The sequence below is a fragment of the Pristis pectinata genome, chromosome 1, assembly GCF_009764475.1.
Source record: "Pristis pectinata isolate sPriPec2 chromosome 1, sPriPec2.1.pri, whole genome shotgun sequence".
NCBI classification, from domain to species: domain Eukaryota; kingdom Metazoa; phylum Chordata; class Chondrichthyes; order Rhinopristiformes; family Pristidae; genus Pristis; species Pristis pectinata.
In genome coordinates, this window is record NC_067405.1 from 33561297 (window position 1) to 33580645 (window position 19349).

The 19349-nt window shown below is 39.3% G+C and overlaps 1 protein-coding gene across 7 annotated transcripts in view; it reads left to right on the plus strand.

Moving 5' to 3' along the window:
- The window catches only part of slc12a8 (solute carrier family 12 member 8), a 104014-nt gene extending 90787 nt beyond the window's left edge, over positions 1 to 13227 (plus strand). For all 7 annotated transcript variants that reach the window (XM_052019216.1, XM_052019252.1, XM_052019232.1 and 4 more), the window contains 3 exons: positions 2468 to 2585; positions 8300 to 8360; positions 12019 to 13227. In XM_052019216.1, coding sequence (XP_051875176.1) covers positions 2468 to 2585; positions 8300 to 8360; positions 12019 to 12184 — 345 coding nt within the window. In that variant the 3' untranslated portion in view covers positions 12185 to 13227. The remainder of the gene's footprint in view (positions 1 to 2467; positions 2586 to 8299; positions 8361 to 12018) is intronic.
- The last annotated feature ends 6122 nt before the right edge of the window (positions 13228 to 19349 follow it).

The following is a 19349-nucleotide window of genomic DNA, read 5'->3' on the forward strand; positions in this document are numbered from 1 at the left end:
GTTACCTAATTTTGAATGTTTTATATTTATTCCCTACCTAGTCTGCGTAGTGAATAGTGAAGGATTAGATTCTGATCCCCGATGCAGAGCACCAGACAGTTCCTGCTACTCCGACACTTCTCCATATATCCATTGATGAAACAGTTTCAAAAATTAACATCTAGTTTATGTTTCCTGACTTATGGATAAATATTCCAGGCATTTCTCCATCAAAGGTTTTGCCCTAGATAAAGAACATTCACAAATTTTTTCATATTTACCTTTAGTTATTTAACTGCATATTGGATATCTGAATTAAAACAAAATGCTGGAAGTGCTCAGCAGGTTAGAAAACATCAGTGCAGAGAGAAGCAGTTAGCATTCCATGTGATGGCCTCTCATCTTTCATGATGCTTTATGATGCACTTCTTCTGGAGAATTTGCAGCATTTGCAGAATTGGCTTATGTGTTTCAGGATAGTCTTTTTGCCCTTTTCTAAAGATTGGTGTTATGTTCCTTTATTTCTAGTTCATTGGTAGATGTCTTACCGTTTCTCTTAAATCCCTGTCTCCCAAGATATCACAAATTTTGCCAGCACTTAATTATTTTGTCATAGACATTATGTTCTGAACTTTGTTATGGGAAGAGATTACCAGGCAGATAGAATAAAAGATTCAAGGATGTGCTCAAAAGCCTTCTTGAAGAAATGCAGAATCTCAACTGACTCCTGTGAATCTCTGGCCTATGAGACTGAAGATGTATTCATAATGGTATTGAAAATCTCGAGGCCATGCATTGGGAGCACATGCATGCCCTGCATAAGTGGCAGAAGGAGTGTGCCACCTTACAATCTACCTCCCTGCCTCCTCTGTGGGTGAGTCTGCATCCAGAGAACCCACAAAAAAAGGGGTGGAAGCAGGTCATCCTTGATCCTGAGGGATTGCTGAAGAAGATCTTTGTGTAGAGACTATTCAGGCTCAGGGTTATATTATTTCTCCATTATTCTTATCAATAATTGTATCGTCAGAAGTCCTTCATTATTTTCTACTAACAGTCCTCACTCTCAGGAGGGAATTACTGACTTCTTTCCTTAACATAAGATGCTTCAAAATATGAGTCATTTCTGAGTTGGTCAAAATGGAGTAATAGTATGACAAGGAAATAGGAGGAAATTCGATAGGTACTGATGAGATTCCAATACCAAACCCATAAAAAATGTTAGGATTTCCTCCTGTTTCCCTGTGATACCATTGCTTCAAATCCACTTGTAGAAACCCTGTGATTTCGCTGCGTAGTGGCTTCAGAGCTTAAACTTTAGACAAGGAAAATTGTCTCATGGTAGTGGAATGTTCTATTTCCGTGCAGCAGGAATGGATATTGAGGGATGTAACACACCCGGCTCTAAAGAAACATGTTTTTTTATTACACAAACATATATAAAAAAATTTGAGAAAGCTGCATTAGAATTTGCATGTCAGACTGATTCTCTGTGGTTATGGAGTTGATTACAGCATGTTAGTGGGAAAAAAAAGACAAATTGTATTGTGTACAAAATCTATCAGGAACTTTTATTTTGTATTATTTGCTGAACAAATGGATAATCTTTTTTTAAGAAATTATAAAAATACTTGCATGAGAGTGCCTCCTGCTTCAGGTTTCCCTTTAAGTCACATTCCGTCTTGACTAGAAATATCTTGCTGTATTTTCACTTATGGTGGGTCAAAGTTCTGGTTTATATCTGCATAAATCCTTGAAAGTAGCCGGGCATATTGAAAGAGTGGTCAGTAAAGCACTGGGAAGCTTTAAATTCTTAAATCAGAATACAAGTGAGAAGTAACTCTAAATGTGTCTAATTCGCTGGGTAGGCTATAAATGGAGTATTGCTTCCAATTCTGATCACCATATATTGTGAAAGATGTGAAGATCATAGAGAGGGTACAGAATAGACTAACTGGAATTGCAGAGATAAGGGATTCTAGAAGGTTAAACTTGAGAAGCTGAGATAATCCTCTTTAGTGTAAAGAAGGTTGTAAAGAGATTTGAGAGAGGCACCCAAGATCAAGACAGGTCCAGGGGAGGGTAAATAGAGAGAAGCTGTTCCTATTGGCAGATGGTTCAATGATCAGGGGACCCAGATTTAAAAATCTGGGCAAAAGATGTGAGGCCAATCTTTTTGACTGAGTGAATTCTTATGATTTTGAATATATTGTCTATAAGACGAGTGGATAGATGTTTGAAGGAGAAAAAGTTGAAGGACTGTGTGGAAAGAGCAGGGGAATGGAACTGACTGGATTGCTGTACTGGAGCTGGTTTAAACTCAATAGGCCAAAGGCCTCCATTTGTGCTGTAACAAATCAATGATTCATGGAAGGCACTGATGATATCTCTGGAAATATTAATAAGCAGAATGGTGTAAAAATACAATATGCAACTTGAAGTCAAAGCATTTCATTTTTTAACTGATTAATATAATCATTTTTTTTCTCAGGCAATAGTATCTGTTCTAATCATGTTTGTGATTCATTGGATTTATGCCTTAATTAATATTGCTGTGGCATTATTCATCTACTTTTACATTGGACAAATGAGTCCAGGGCTCCCTCTTGGTGAGTATATTTAATAAATTGCATCATCTTGAAACATATTACAGATTTAATTTTTAATTTTTGAATTTCTCATGAAAATATTATAGAAGTTATGTTCTCAGCATAAGGGTGTTCTCTGGGACAGTGGTTCAGAGATAGCGACCACAACTCCCTAACCTTTAGTATAGTCATGGACAAGGATAGGAACAGACAATATGGGAAAGTTTTCAATTGGGAGAGGGCTTATGATGGTATTAGGTGGGAACTTGGGAGCATAAATTGGGAACAGATGCTCTCAGGGAAATTCACAGCAGAAATTGGAGGCTGTTTAGGGAACACTTGCATGGGGTTCTGGATAGGTTTGTCCCACTGAGACAGGAAAAGGATGGTAGGAAGAAGGAACCATGCTTGGCAAGAGAGTTGTAACATTTAGTCAAGAAGAAGAAGGAAGCATACTTAAGGTTTAGGAAGCAAAAATCAGGCGGGGCTCTTGAGAATTATAAGGTAGCCAGGAAGGAGCTAAAGAAGGGACTTAGGAGAGCTGGAAGGGGACATGAGAAGGCCTTGGTAAATTAGAATTAAGAATTAAGGAAAACCCCAAGGCATTCTACACATACGTGAAGAACAGAAGGATGACTAGGGTGAGGGTAGGACCACTCAGGGATAAAGGAGGAAACATGTACCTGGAAGTGGAGGAGGTAGGGGAGGTCCTTAATGAATACTTTGCTTCAATGTTCACTAGGGAAAGAAACTTTAACGAATATGAGGTCAGCGTAGAACAGGCTAATGTGCTGGAGCACGTTGAGGTTATGAAAGAGGCAGTGTTGGAGCTTCTGAAAAACATTAGGATAGATAAATACACAGGGCCGGAAGGGATATACTGCAGGTTGCTACAGCAAGCGAGGGAAGAAATTGCTGGGGCGTTGACGATGATATTTGCATCCTCCCTGGCCACAGGAGTGGTACCAGAGGACTGGAGGATGGCAAATGTTGTTCTGTTGTTCAAGAAAGGTAATAAGGATAATCCTGGGAATGAGAGATCAGTGAGTCTTACATCAGTGGTGGGCTAGCTATTGGAGAGGATTCTTAGGATCTTCAGGACTTAGGAGCACTTGGAGAAGCATAGTCAGCATAGCTTTGTGAGAGGCAGGTCATGCCTCATGAGCCTAATTGAGTTTTTCGCGGAGGTGATAGATCAAATTGATGAAGGTAGAGCAGTGGATGTGGTGTATATGGACTTTAGTAGGGCATTTGACAAGGTTCCCCATGGTAGGCTCATCCATAAAGTCATGAGGTGTGGGATCCATGGAGACTTGGCCGTGCGGATTTGGAAATGGCTTGCCCACAGAAGGCAGAAGGTGGTAGTAGCTGGAGAGTATTCTGCCTGGAGGTTGGTGACCAGTAGTGTTCCGTGGGAATCTGTTCTGGGACCCCTGTTTTTTGTGATTTTTATAAATGATTTGGATGAGGAAGTGAAGATGACACGAAGGTTGGAGGTGTTGCAGATAGTGTGGGAGGTTGTCGTAGGTTGCAACGGGATATAGACAGGATGCAGAGTTGGGCGGAGAAGTGGCAGATGGAGTTCAATCTGGAGAAGTGTGAAATGATACACTTTGGAAGATTGAACGTAAGCGGAGTACAAGGTTAGTGAAAGGATTCTTATCAGTGTGGACGAACAGAGGGATCTTGCGGTCCAAGTCCATAGATCCCTCAAGGTTGCCACACAGGTCGATAGAGTTGTTAAGAAGGTGTATGGTGTGCTGGCCTTCATTAGTTGGGGGATTGAGTTCAAGAGCTGCGAAGTAGTGTTGCAGCTCTATAAAACTCTGGTTAGACCACACTTAGAGTATTTGAATTCTGGTCGCCTCATTATAGGAAGGATGCGGGGACCTTTAGAGAGGGTGTAAAGGAGATTTACTAGGATGCTGCCTGCATTAGAGAACATCTTATGAGGAAAGGTTGAGTGAGCTAGGGCTTTTCTTTTGGAGTGACACAGGATAAAAGGCGATTTGATAGAGGTGGATAAGATTATGAGAGGCATAGAGAGAGTGGACAACCAGCACCTTTTCCCCAATGCGGCAATGACCAATACCAGAGGACACCAGTTTAGGGTCAGAGAAGAAAAGCTTTGGGGGGATCTCAGAGGTAGGTTTTTTACACAGAGAGTGGTGGGTGCCTGGAACACACTGCCGGGGGTGATGGTAGAGGCTGGTTCAGTAGGGACATTTAAAAGACTCTTGGATAGGCACATGGATGTAAGAAAAATGGAGGATTATGGGCTGAGTAGGAGGGAAGGATTAGATTGATCATAGAGTAGGTTTATACAGGTCGGCACAACATTGTGGGCTGAAGGGCTCGTACTGTGCTGTACTCTTCTATGTTAATAACTTTTACACCTAGAAATATACTCTAATTGTAACAGAAAATGAGAAGCAATGATGCAGCTATCTTTCAAGTGTCATTGCATGTAGATTCAATTTCATACATATCACAGGTGGAGAGTCTCACCTGTTGGGTATGTTTATGAAAAATTCAGGCATATGTTAATTTTAAATGGTTGGAAAAGAATGGGCAGACTTGAATTCCCAATAGGTGCTCTCGATATACTGTATGAGGTTCCTTGGGAGAAGCACAAATATTTCTAAATGGATAATATAACATTTACAAAGGCAAATAATAAATAAGGATATATTAATTTATTACAATAATCGATGGTTAAATGCATAATGTTCAATTTGTTGAAGATATTTTCTATTTTTTCATCTGGTTTCAAATGATGGTCTCATTTGCTCTGTAAGAATGAGGGTAAGTCTGTTCTTTTACCAAATGCTGCACACAAAGCACAATAACCATTGTTTCAATCTTGAAAAATGAATTAACTTCCAGAAAATAAAGAATTAAAATTGAACAAGAGTGCATAATTGCTTGGTAAAACTATTAAACTGCTTGCTGTAACAGTTAGTCTTTTGTGGAAAAACTCTAGTTTGCTTTGTTCCATTAAATAACATTATAATCTATTCAAATGCTCTTGCTTTAAAGTATATTAGAATCTCAGTCACATGATCTGCTAAATACTGCATCAACAGAATTTGACCTCTGCCCCCGTTATTGGGTACTATTCAAAAGTATTGTATCTCAATTTTCTGATAGCACTGAAATTATTAGGTTAAATTTCGTGGGACCCCATCCAGGCACAGGGTCTTCAACTCTGGCATGACGATTGTAAAATCAGGTGCTTGACCTTGCATACAGTCCACTTTCCATAAGCCTTTATATGAGGTACAATTTGGATTGTTCTAAAAAGGTTGTATTACCAGCAAATATGGCTTCTTTTACAAAGGGAAAAACACTTTTTATGCTCCTAACTCAAATTTCACAAGCTTGGGCAAGATGTTATCAACAGTGTCAGATGTCAATTAAAGCACATGTATATCTAGTGAGATTTACACATATTTGAAAAGTTTTGCTGTGCTATTAAATGTCATTCTCCACTATTTTATTTCTGATACCGCTTGTATTTAGTTGGGGAAGTTGTTGTGGTGGTAGTGGTTGTTGCTGTTGCAAGCTTGCTTGGATTGTCATTGGTGTGACCCTCTGGATGCATTAGCTTATAGCTGGTATCCCATGTGAAAATGCTACACCAGTTGTCTTCTTACTTCTGTCATGCACTTGATCACTCCTTGTTGAGGTAGAAATGCAGAAGGAAGATGTCTATGCACTTTGAGATGAAACTTATCAACAGCTACGTCAATTTTCCTGGATCAAACAGTTCTTGTGAACTGCATGAGAATAGCATAGGGTTGCTCAGAGTGGTTGAACTGCACTTTTCTAAATGATCACCTAACTGATCAATCTGGCAGACATGTAAGTGTGTGTGTAGGATCTTAGCTGCAGTGACAGGAAGAGGAAGCTGCTCTGATTTTCCAAGTCACTGCTTTGGGATTCCCTCTTGGATGCCAATGGAGAAATATGCATGTGAGAAAACTCTCCTGAATCATGTCAGATGTGCTCTGAGGTTTGAATAATCACTATATCATCAGTCAGGGCACTAAGTATAGAAGTTGGGAGGTCATGGTGCGGTTGTACAAGGTGCTGGTAAGGACACTGTCAGGGTATTGTGTTCAATTTTGGTCATCCTGCTATAGGAAAGATGTTATTAAACTGGAAAGAGTGCAGATAAGATTTACAAGGATATTGTCAGGACTCTGGGGACTGAGTTATAGGGAGAGGTTGGACAGGCTAGGGTTTTGTTCCTCAGAGCATAGGAGACCGAGGGGTGATCTTGTAGAGGTACATAAGATCATGAGGGGCATAGATGGGGTGAATGCACTCATTTTCCCAGGGGTGGGGAATCAAGAACTAGAGGGTATAGGTTTAAGGTGAGAGGGGAAAGATTTAATAGGAACTTGAGGGGCAACTTTTTTTTTCACACAGAGGGTTGTATATATATGTGGAATGAGCAGCCAGAGGAAGTGGCTGAGGCAGGTACAATAACAACTTTTAAAAGACAGGTGGACAGGTACATGGATAGGAAAGGTTTAGAAGGTTATGGGTCAAATGCAGGTAAATGGGATTAGCTTGGGTAGACATCTTGTTCGGCATGGACCAGTTGGACCAAAATGCCTGTTTCCGTGCTGCATGACTCTATGAGTGGAGGTCTGAAAATATTGCTGCATTTTCCTCCTGGTCCAGCGACGCCTGAAGGCATTGTTCTCCTGGTTTGCCATTCCTTTCTAACTTCTTCTTTTGCAGGTAATCAGGGCAAAGTTCCAGTTCTTTGGAATCTGAGTTGACTATTGAGTTCTATGTAGGATTTACAGATTGCCACAGGTGGGACAGGTGGTACCACACATGACAGGCGCTTGGCTTCCACATGCCCCAAGCATTGAGACGTGAAGTGCTTATTGGCTTTCCAGATGCTGCTTCTACATTTTGAACAGTTGCCAGCCAGAGGTTCCTAATTTTTCAAGCAGAACATCCCTGAAATGTGTGTCTGTCCTGTTGGAAATCACTCACTATGATAGAGCTCAGAAAAGAGTGCTTGGTTTTGGAGTTTGGTGTTAGATATATATGAGCAACTCAGCCACATAGCAGAGCTGGTTGAGTGTGGTTTGAGCCTCAATGTTGAGGAAGTTGCCCTGTGAGAAAACATTAAGATTGGTTTGCCTATTCTGCCAATGGATTTGGAGGATTTTGTAGAGATAGCATTGGTGGTATTTCTCCTATACTTAATGGTGCTAACTGTGGGCTACAGGAGGTTGGGAAACATTGCTACTTCATTGACTATGAACCTGGTGATAGGATTAAGTTTTTGTCTTTGAACAAGTATTTCTTCAGTCAGCTGAAGGTTGTTCTGGTACTTTGGTGATGAATTTTTTCATCAAGGCCTGTCTTCATCGTGAGGTGACTCCCAAGAAATGGAAAATAATCCATATTTTCCAAGATGTTAACATAGATCTTGATTGTTGGGGCTAGTGTTATGTCATGGAGGCAGGTTGGTAGAAGATCTTTGTCTTCTAAACATTTAGTGTAAGGCCCATTCCTCCAACTTCACATCATCAGTTATTTTAAATGAATGCAATGACACAGCAATGAAAAACAGTAATTGTGAGTGATACTGCTGGAAGTAAACTCGGTCTTTATCATTTCTCAGCATTTTGTTTTTTTAAGAATTAAGCCTTGGTGCACTTATAATCCTTTCTCTTCCTAACATTACTTCTATGTCGTCTCCACAGGACTAGCTAATAACTTCAATTTTTTACGATGGATTCAGACAATCTTCCGGGAATTTAGAAGGTTTGTAATTTTTTTTGTAATTGTGAAATTAAGAGATGCAGTAATTGAAACAAAACCTGACTGTTGAATCCTATTTTACACTTAAATTAGAGCACCACATTTTACTGCTAAATTCTCCAGTCTTTCATTGCCAATTTTTAAATTGCATCGAAGGAGCATGTGATTATCATCATTGGCTCTGCTGGAACTATTCTGCATTCGTAATCATCACTTCATCCAATAATGATAAAATGTTGTGATTATGTCCCCGAACATTTTTGCAGTGACAGTTAATCACTTAAGCTCCAGACAACTTCTCATTTTCCCATTTCCATGAGCCAGATGGTTCTGTAGCAGGTATCAGCTGAGAAATAAATTATACTTCAGATTCATTAAAATGCACACTGAATTGATTAGCATTCAGGCTTTAATCTGATTTCCTATAGGACTTTCTAATGTAGGGTTAATCTTACAGAGTGTTGTCATTGCATATTTATTATCTTTGAGTCTTTTGACAGGTCACCCTGAGGCTTAACTGAATTCAAACACAGTGTGATTTGCTAAGATTCATTCATCAGAAAATTCATGTTTTAAATATCTCGGCTATTAACTACTTGCAGACTTCAGTTAATTGTTAAAATACTTCCCTAGTATTTTTTGACAGCAGATGAAATTTTCAAAGAAAAATCACCTAAAGTTTAAAATGCTACTGCATTCAATAAGCAGAATGAGGGTTTTTAAATTTTTAGGTTGGATGATTACACTATCTGTCCTTGATATTTAGTGGAATATCAACCTCCAGTATATGGAACAGACTTCCTGTCCCTACTTCCTTTGTTATGGTTTTGAGTCACTTTTTTTACATCAGTGCAAGCCACTGTATAAACATTTATAATGGAAAACATTGGTAAGTGCTGTAAAAATATTTGTAAATAGTTGGCCTATTCACTTCAATTGATGAAACATCATTGGAGGTGCAGTTTCTCAACAACCATTTTTTTGTGTGAACTTACTCCACAGAGTAAACTCCAGACTTAAACATTTTATGTTTAAGCACCTTAAAGACAATGGCTAAAGAAGTGAAGGGACCAAAAAGGACTGCTGATGAGTGGAAATGTGATGTAAATAATAGTTCAAATGAACCAAGTGCATTTAGAGCCATTCTTCCACAGTCCCCTTCCCAAAAGTATTAAACACTGCCTTTCTAATGTTGCAAGATATTCCACTGACTTTCTTAAAAATTTTCCTCTGTCCTTCCCCAGCGACTCATTTTCCGTGCTTACAAACCTTAGCATTGACAAATTCTGAAATCCCATTCCATGCAACCATATCCCAGATCCACTCACTCCAAACTCTGTAAATGGGTTGAAGTTTGGGACTCCCATCCAAAGTCAAATGCAGACTATCAAGCACTGGGGAGGGAACATCCGCTCACTGATTCAAGTCCAACAAGCCAGCCTATTTCAAATTTCCTTGACGTACACAAACATTTAATTCCCTTGACAGTTTTGACAGCTAAGAAGTGAGGCTTAACTGGTTCATAAAGCAAGTTGGGGACAGAGTTGTCGATTTCAACAGGAAAGGCCCTAGGCAGCACCACTCCTTGCCAACTATCTGGCTTCGGGAAAAAGATTGTGCCCAGGGAAACAGTCTAGGTAGAAATGAGCTTTGAGGTTATGTGTTTTGCTGGCCCATTATTAAATCCTCATAAATGGTACATTCTTCCTGAAGACAATTGCACCAGTGAGTCAAACCCCCACATTCAGGCCTCAAGTTTTGTCAAACTCCAGCTATGCCCTTCAGAATAATGCCAAACCAAAAAATTCATCATTGTGCTACAAAGCCTCAGCATTGCCACAAGTATATGCTGGAGTCCCATCTTGCTTCTATCAAAGTCCACGGCATTCCCTTAATGCAATTAGAGTACACTAAGGTCTACAATGAGGCTTAACTTGCCCATCTACCAACTTCTTATACATACCAGGAAGCCTAAAGTACACAGGGCTCCACCTGTCAATTGTCAAAACATAAGAAATAGGAACAGAAGTAGCTGACAAGGCCCATTTGCTATTCATTGAAGTCAAGGCTGACCTGATCTTGGTTTAATTTTCTTGTCTGATCCCCATAACCCTTGACTCTCTTGTAGATAGATTGGTGGTCTATATTAGCCTCCAGTACATTCAATAATTCAGCCTTAACAGCTCGCTGGGGTAAAGAATTTCAAAGATTTATGACACAGTTATTACAAATTCTGTGTGCATTCAAATCAAGGGCCTTTAATTTTATCCTTTTAACATCTTCCCCAAGTCTGATTCTACTTGCAAACTCACTCTTTTGTTAGTACTTTTCCCATTCCTGCCGCACTCTGGTTACCATTACATGTTCTGCTACTACGCTCCTACTCTGTCCTTTCTCATTAACTTTCTATACTTCCCCTTGTTCTTTTGTCTCAGGCCCTATCTACAACCATAGTCATTCAATTAACCGGGACTAGTTCTGTTCCAATTGATTCATGTGAAGCCCAGTCGAACAGATGAGCTCCCTCTTTCTCCAAAACTGATGCCTGTGCCATATAAATTGAAACTTGTTCTCCCACACCAACCTTTGAGCCATACATTGATCTCTCTGATCTTGTTGACCCCATGCTAAATTATAAGTGGTCCAGATAATAATCAAGAGATTATTAATGTTTTGATTTTTCATTTTGACCCTAGTTCATCAGCAGAACTTCTTTCATAGTTCTACATATGTCGTTGTTTATTCTTAATTTTAACACGTCTAATGCTCAAAGGGGGAATGCTGATTACAAAGGTGTAGTCTTTTATTGTTCACCCAAATAATGGAGAGTGGTGTGGAATTCAGTTTCCAAGATGAAATTTGACTTGAAATTGCTGCCTTTTATAAATACCATCCCTCATAAAAAAAATGTACCTTCAGATACAATGGAATGGAAGATCTCCTATATAAAATAACCCATAACCAATATCTTGCAATCCTACTCTGTCCATTGACCATTTCCCAGAAGCTCAGTTAGGTTAACTATGTAAAAATTGTGGCTACGAGAGCAGGTCAGAAGCTGAATGTCCTGCAGCAAGTGACTTATCTCCAGATATCTCAAAGTTTTTCCACCATCTTCAAGTCACAAGTCAGAGGAGCTAGTTGAACAGCACCACATCCACCACTCCAAACACGTGGCTGCAGTGCATACTCTCCATAAATTGTACTGCAGTTACTTGCCTAGGCTACTTGGACAACACTCCCAAACCCACATCCTCTGCTACCAGAAAGGACAAGGATGACAGGTGCATGGGACTACCATTACCCGTAGATTTCTCCCCAAATTACAAACCATTCTATTTTGGAAGCATATTGCTTTTCTTTCATTATTACTGGGTATAAATCCTGAAGTTCTCTGCCCATCAACGTTGTGGGAGAACTTTTGTCAGAAAGATTGCAACACTTCAAGAAAGTAATTAACTACCTACACCTCCAGGACAATTAGAAATAGACAATAAATGCTGGTCTTGCCAGCTGAACCCACATCCTGAAAAATATGAATGAATAAAAAATGTTGTTCCTTACCTTGCATATTGATCAATTCAATGAGGTTTCTTTTATAAACTATAATACTGTGTTCACATATTCTATTGAAAATATTTAATAACTTTCATGATTTCAGGAAAGGTTCATCACATGAAAAACAGATTATCGTGACACCCTCATTTACAGGAGTTGGCATGGCAACAACTCAATTAACTGAGGAAAATGCTGACTTTGCCTCTCGAGACCGTTACCATCATTTCTCAGTTATTAGTGGAGAAGATCTTAATCGTCATTTAAGCTAAATGAAAGCTTTGTACCAATTTGGTTCTTTTTTTGACCAGGAAGTTCGCACAAATTAAAAAATACGAAAGTAGATTTTAAATATAATTAAAATTATATTACCTGCAAAATTATTACACAAGAAAGCGGCTGTTGTATTTATAAATCTTTGAAAAGTGTGAATGTTTTGATGTTCATTCTTAAATGTATACACTACTGTGATTTAATTAAGATTTTTGACAAGACATTGCAATGACTTGAATAGATCGATAAACAATGAGATATTTTTATAGAGTTTCTGCCTCTGCGCTATAAGTGAAAGCTGATACACTGCTAAAGTGGACACTTTAATTTGGGGAATTTTTGCCAGGATTGCTGGGCATTCCTGATTCTTTGGGTTAAAATTTGATACCTGCTTAGGACTGAGTGGAAGATCCTAATTCTTGAATACAAATAAATCTTGGGTAGGGGTTTATCAGCATGTATTTAAGGCAGATCAGGTGCTGGGAACCTTTTTTAAACAAATTCCACCTTTGCCTCTAGGCTACCTATCTTCTTTCCCAACTAGGTAGGGAATATTCTTCCAATTGGGTGTGAAAATTTCTGGTGTTACAAAATTAAAAGGACATGTTCAAAGAGGTTCATTACATTTGCAACTGGAGACGAGCTGAAGTTGGAAATGTCATTGTTTTCCTTCAGTAGTAATCTGTAATGTGCTCCTTTCAGACAATTCCCTTACATTATTAAATATTGAAAAAAATATTGTTATTGGGAAGAATATAAGGGATTGAAGGGTATTAACACAATAAGATTAGACCAATGTTTTCAACAGCCTGCAAAAGAATTAAATAATGTTAAATAATAAAAACTATCTGATATAAAGTGTTTACATCCACAAATTGAATTACATCTCCAAATGATAATGATAAAGATTCATATTATAGTTCAAAAAATGATTTGACTTTGTTGCCAACACGAAAGAAAGTCCATGTAGAATGACTGGAACTTTGCATCATTTTCAAGTACAGCATCACCATAACTATATTGAAATTGTATGGAAAATAAATAAAACAGCACAATGTCATCAAGAAGCAGTTTATATGTTATTCATTAGATTTACTTCAAGCTGGGAAATAAACATTTCCACACAGGTTAATGGCATACATTATTTATGCTTCTGACAAACATGATACTGGAATTCAATTGGAAACTTCCTATCACTATTGGTCATTTCCCTAATGTAGAACACTTCCTCCTTATCCTATTTCTTGTTCCCTCACTATACACAATGGTACTTGAAAACGTTCTTCTTGCTGTTAATCAAGATCATCCCATCAGTGTAGCTGAGGGCTTAGCATGGTTGTGTATTGGGAAGCAGATGAAACACCAAATAGCAACAGAATGCATTCAACACTGTCACCAGAATGTCAAAGTCTGAGATAGCATTTTGCCACAAACTGCTGCTTTTCCTGAAGAAAAATATCTTAGGTTCATGAGAATAATGCCTCTACTAAAAGGTAGGAGAGAGCTGCATCTTACATTGCAGTGTAAGAGTAGATGCCAAAATTAAAATATAAAAAGGTGCACCTGACCTCAATAATGCTGTTGAATTCTACAGATCTCACATGTGGTATATTGCACAATGAAAATATATAAATATATGAAACTATTATATTTGAGAAAAATGCAGAGTTGTAAGTCCATAAGAATGAACATTTCTTTCTTTCAGCTCCATTTTTAAACAGAACATAAAAAACGACAGTTCTAATGAACCTAAGGTTTTACCCTGCAACAATACCGAAGTGGCTCTAAACAGGATTCATTATTTCGTTGTCTGTGACAGTAATGGTGCACTTTTCCTCGTCAAGCTCTTTGTTGCTTTTGACATGGACAACTTGCATCCTCTTCCTCAACTCCTTTTTTGTTGGTACATTGGGATTATTTATGGGTCTTTCTCCAATTGAATCCATTGCACCCTTTGGTTGGATACTAGTGCTCAACTCTACTACTCAACCATCTTTCTTGATGCCATCACTACCTTTAAGCTTATGGGTCTTTCTCCAATTGAATCCATTGCACCCTTTGGTTGGATACTAGTGCTCAACTCTACTACTCAACCATCTTTCTTGATGCCGTCACTACCTTTAAGCTACCCCATCAGGGGTAGTCGGCATGGCTTTGTGCATGGTAGATCATGTCTTACAAACTTGATTGAGTTTTTTGATGAGGTCAAGAAAGTTGATGAGAGCAGGGTGGTAGATGTGGTTTATATGGACTTCAGTAAGGCCTTTGATAAGGTTCCACATGATAGGCTGCTCTGGAAGTTTAAATCACATGGAATCCAGGGAGAGCCTGCTAATTGGCTACACGATTGGCTTGATGGTAGAAAGCAAAGGGTGAAGGTGGAAGGTTGTTTCTCAGACTGGAGGCCCATGATGAGTAGTGTGCCTCAGGGGTCGGTGCTGGGCCCATTGTTGTTTGTCACCTATATCAATGATTTGGATAAGAATGTACAAGGCATGGTTAGTAAGTTTCCACTGAAATAGGTGGTATAGTGGACAATCAAAAAGGTTATTAAAAATTACAGGGGGATCTTGATCAGCTGAGTAATTGGGCAGAGGAATGGCAAATGGATAAGTGTGAGGTGTCGCATTTTGGAATGTCAAATCCAGATAGGATTTTCACAGTGAACGACAGTGCCCTGGGGAGTGTTGTAGAACAGAGGGACCTTGGGGTACAAGTACATGGTTCACTGAAAGTGGAGCAACATGTAGACAGGGTGGTAAAGAAGGCTTTTGGCATGCTGGCCTTCATAAGTCAGGGCACTGAGTATAAAAGTTGGGAGGTCATGGTACAGGACGCTGGTGAGGCCGCACTTGGAGTATTGTGTTCAGTTTTGGTTGCCCTGCTATAGGAAAGATATTATTAAACTGGAAAGAGTGCAGAAAAGATTAACAAGGATGTTGCCAAGACTTGAGGGACTGAGTTCTGGGGGGGGGGTTGAACAGGCTAGGACGTTATTCCTTAGACCATAGGAGACTGAGAAGTGATCTTATAGAGGTGTATAAAATCAAGAGGGGCGTAGAGGGGGTGAATGCACTTAGTCTTTTTTCCAGGGTTGGGGAATCAAGAGCTAGAGGGCATAGGTATAAGGTGAGAGGGGAAAGATTTAATAGGGACATGAGACACAACTTTTTTACACAAAGGGTGGTATCCATGTGGAATGAGCTGCCAGAAGAAGTGATTAAGGCAGGTACAATAGCAACTTTTATAAGACGTTTGGACAGGTACATGGATAAGAAAAGTTTAGAAGGTTATGGGTCAAATGCAGGCAAATGGGCATCTTGGTCAACATGGACCAGTTGGGCTAAAGGGCCTTTTTCTGTGCTGTATGACTCTATGACTCCATATTGCACAGTCTAACATCCAGTTTTGGAAAAGCAAATATATTATTTTCAGGTCCCAAATGAGCAATGTTATCAATTTCATCTTCCTCAATTATTTTCTTAGTTTGAACCAGAACATTCATAACTGTTCAAACAATTTCTGGACCCATAACCTTTTTATTGCAAATACTGCCTACTTCTGCCTTCATAATATCACCTAACATTACCTGACTGCAATTCATGAAGTTCTCACCCATGTATTAATAAGCTCCAGATATGACTATTTCAAAACTCCTTAACTAGTCTTTCATTTATCACATTCTAAACTCAAGCACAACACTGCTTCCCAATTTCTTATACCAGGAGGCTCTAGGGCTGATGGCTTACTCCTGCTCCTATTTCTTATGTTCTTGTGCACTAGAAGTTATAACATTGGTAAATGATGGGCTTTTCATGTCTTAGCAATTATGTTCTTATCTCTGTCGTGCTTGTCCTAAATTTAAAATGTAAGGCTATTTTTTTCAGCAAGTATACACTCTCTGTAATTAAGAAAGAAACCTATAGAATTAGTATGTTTGATACTATTCCAGAACAGTACTCTGAAAGAATGGAAAACCACATTTAATTTCTATTGCAGTTCAGTTCTATTGGTTTTACTTCTATGATTTACTTATTGCCCTTCTTAAAATTATCTGAAATATTCTCAAAAGACTGAGATTCCGAGATGAGTGTGTTTCAATCATAAACATTAACAAAAGAATCAACCTTTAATTTGTGATTCAGTTTTAAATAAGAAAGGCAATGCCTTTAAAATATGGGAGACTGATTCATGCTGCAATCATTCAGAGGGACATTCCTGCTCAATAACTTAGCAGATCTGTGGAGTACCAATACTGATTTTAGATGACCAGAAAACTACAAAGTTTAAAACATGAAGGCAGGCAAATTTTAAATTTGTCACACAGGGGTGTTCTGAGCATTATTTTGTACACAGAAGATTTCTTAGGCTATGTGGAACAATGTAGGTCCTACAGAAGAGATACTGGAAAATTAGATGAATAAAAAAGTGGGCAGAATTTAATGTAATGCATCCTTGCAGTCTTTGATTTCCTGAGGATAGGAACAGGAATAAGTCACTCAGCCTGTCACGCCTATGAAAACTTTGTGTGCTTGGGAGTGGCAGGTCTGTGCCTGCATTTTCTCAGTTCTTGATCTCTGACAGAATTTTAAGCAGGAAAACTGTCACCAAAGGGGAAGGAAGAGCCTCAGAAGACTTGTGTGTAATTCTGGGGGCATTTCCTACAAACTGGGGGAAATAGGCATTGGAGGAACTCTGAAATTGATCATTTGCCTTCCCTCTAAACCTCTAAATCAGGCTGTCGAAATGTGAGCACCTTGCAATGTAGAATTGATTCTTCCTTTCCTATTTGCCATTGTTAAAATCAAGGAGGAAGTGAGTTGATGAGAGGATTATCTGGTTGCATTGCAGGGGTAGTTGAGATAGTGGAGTGAGGATATTTTTGTGGGGAGTTGGGATTGGATGGGTTGAGTAGATGAAGTGGTTGGACAGATGATGGGGTGATCTGAGGATGCTGGCAGCAAGATGGGGAATGGGGTTAATGGTGAACCATGGTTGTTGGTGACAATCAGTAATGATGGAAATATAAAGAAGACACCTACACAGGGGAAGATGGATGTCTTAGTGGCCCAGCAAAAGAGGAGACATTTAAATAATGTCAGAGCAGGCCTTAATCTTCCAGATGGAGCCTAATTTAATAATTGCAAGAATCTGGTATGCGTGGTAGAATTTTGTACAAGTGACAGTAAACAAGTGTTGTACACCATTTGATGTCTTGTGCAAAGCTAAAGCCTTCTGTGTACTTGTGTGTGAAGTACACGGAAGAGCAGGCTGTAATTCTGGCCAACAGGTTTCTGCTCTGACCTGGAAATGGCCTTCTAAGCCTAAAGGTCTTGGCAACATTACTCTGAATATTTCAACATGTGACAATAATGTAAACTTACTGGGACTAAAATTTTAAAATTTCTCCTGTAAATTCTCCTTTCAGCACGTCAAGGAGTTAACAGAGTGGCACCTTGATGAATTTGGGACCAACTTGGCAAATCATGCTATTCTTCTCTTGGAAATTCTCTTTTGAAATTGGCTTCCTATTTTCCAAGATCTATTATGTTACAGAATTGTCAATGATTTTAGATTATTTCAGGAAATGTAACTACTTTCATTAAACACGTACAGAAATTCAGCCACTGGAATGGAGTCGACCTCTCTCAGTGAGGCTGGAGTAAGTGGTATATTTCTTACATGTGTCCAGCATAGCAGAACTCCTACATTGACTGCCATCTGGTAATTTGAAGAAGCCTTTCTGTGACAGACATTGAGTATTCACTGCCTATTACCACAATTGTCAAATTGGCCATCTCAACAACTTTTCATATAGCCACATGTAAAAAGCACATGGATCTCTTCTACATAAGAGCTGGAAACAGCATCAATACAGTCACCAACCTACCAAAAGAAAAGGTTTCACTGGGGCATAGAGTCATACAACATACAGTTTCATCAACTTTGCTGCAACTTTCCACCCTGCTCTTATTTTCATAGGGGCCATCTCTGACTCCATCATTCCCTCTCCAAGCTATCTTCACTTGAAAGGATAACTGAGAAAGGTTAATGACCAGTATCCACTACAAGGCCATAATCTCCCACAGGTGTCTTGACCACTCTTCCTTCGATGCTGCTTCATGCATTTCCCTATGTGTTTCGATGTACATGTGACTAATAAATAAATATCTATCTATCTGTAATTAATCCATTCCATTCTCCAACGTTCTCTGTCTCCAAGTCTGAAGAATTCACCTTCTACACCAGTGCTCCCAACAGGCCATCCCCTTTCCTCAACCATAGTTTCCCCTCTACCAGAGTTGACAAGGCTTTCAACTGCATCTGTTGCATTTCCCACACTTCTGCTCTGACACCCTCTTCCCCCACCTTGAACAAGGATAGTGTTCCTTTTACCCTCACCGGCCACCATGTTCAATCCTCTGTAATTTCTGATACATCCAACATTAAGCCAACTCCAAATGCATCTTCCCTTTTCAGCACAATGAAGGGACCCTCTGATCCACTCTTCCAATATCCACTCTCTTCATGGCACCTTCCTTTGCAATCTCAGGAGATGCAACACTCACCTATTTATCTCCTCCTATCCTGATATCCAGGGATGCAAATACTCTTTCCTGGTGAAGCAGTATTTCCATTTTATTAATCTTGTGCATTCCAAACAGTGCTCACGAATGTGATCTGCTCTACACTGGGGAAACCAAATGAATGTTGGGTGACTACTTTGCAGAAGATCTCCAGTCAGTGCACGTGTGTGATCCTGAACTTCCAGTTGCCTGTTACAGTAATTCTCCATCCCACTTCCACTCTAACCTTTCTCTTTCAGCCACTGTTCTACTAAACAAAAGCTTGGAGAACAGCACCCTGTCTTCTCCCTAGGCACATTACAATCTTCAGCTTTCAACGTTGAGTTGAACGTTTTAAAGTAATGAGCCGTTCCAATCCTGTATTCCCAGCATTTGTTTCTCTCCTTTCCTGGTATTTCAGATTGTCTTCTCCTCTTTAGACATCCTTCAACCATCCCCTCAGCCAGCAGCACCGCCACCACTTGTCAATCAGTCTCCCCTAATCTCCACCCTGCCACAAAACATCCTTTATAACAAAACTATTTTTTAAATCTCTAACTGTTCCCAATCATCATGAAGGTTCATCAACTTGAAACAT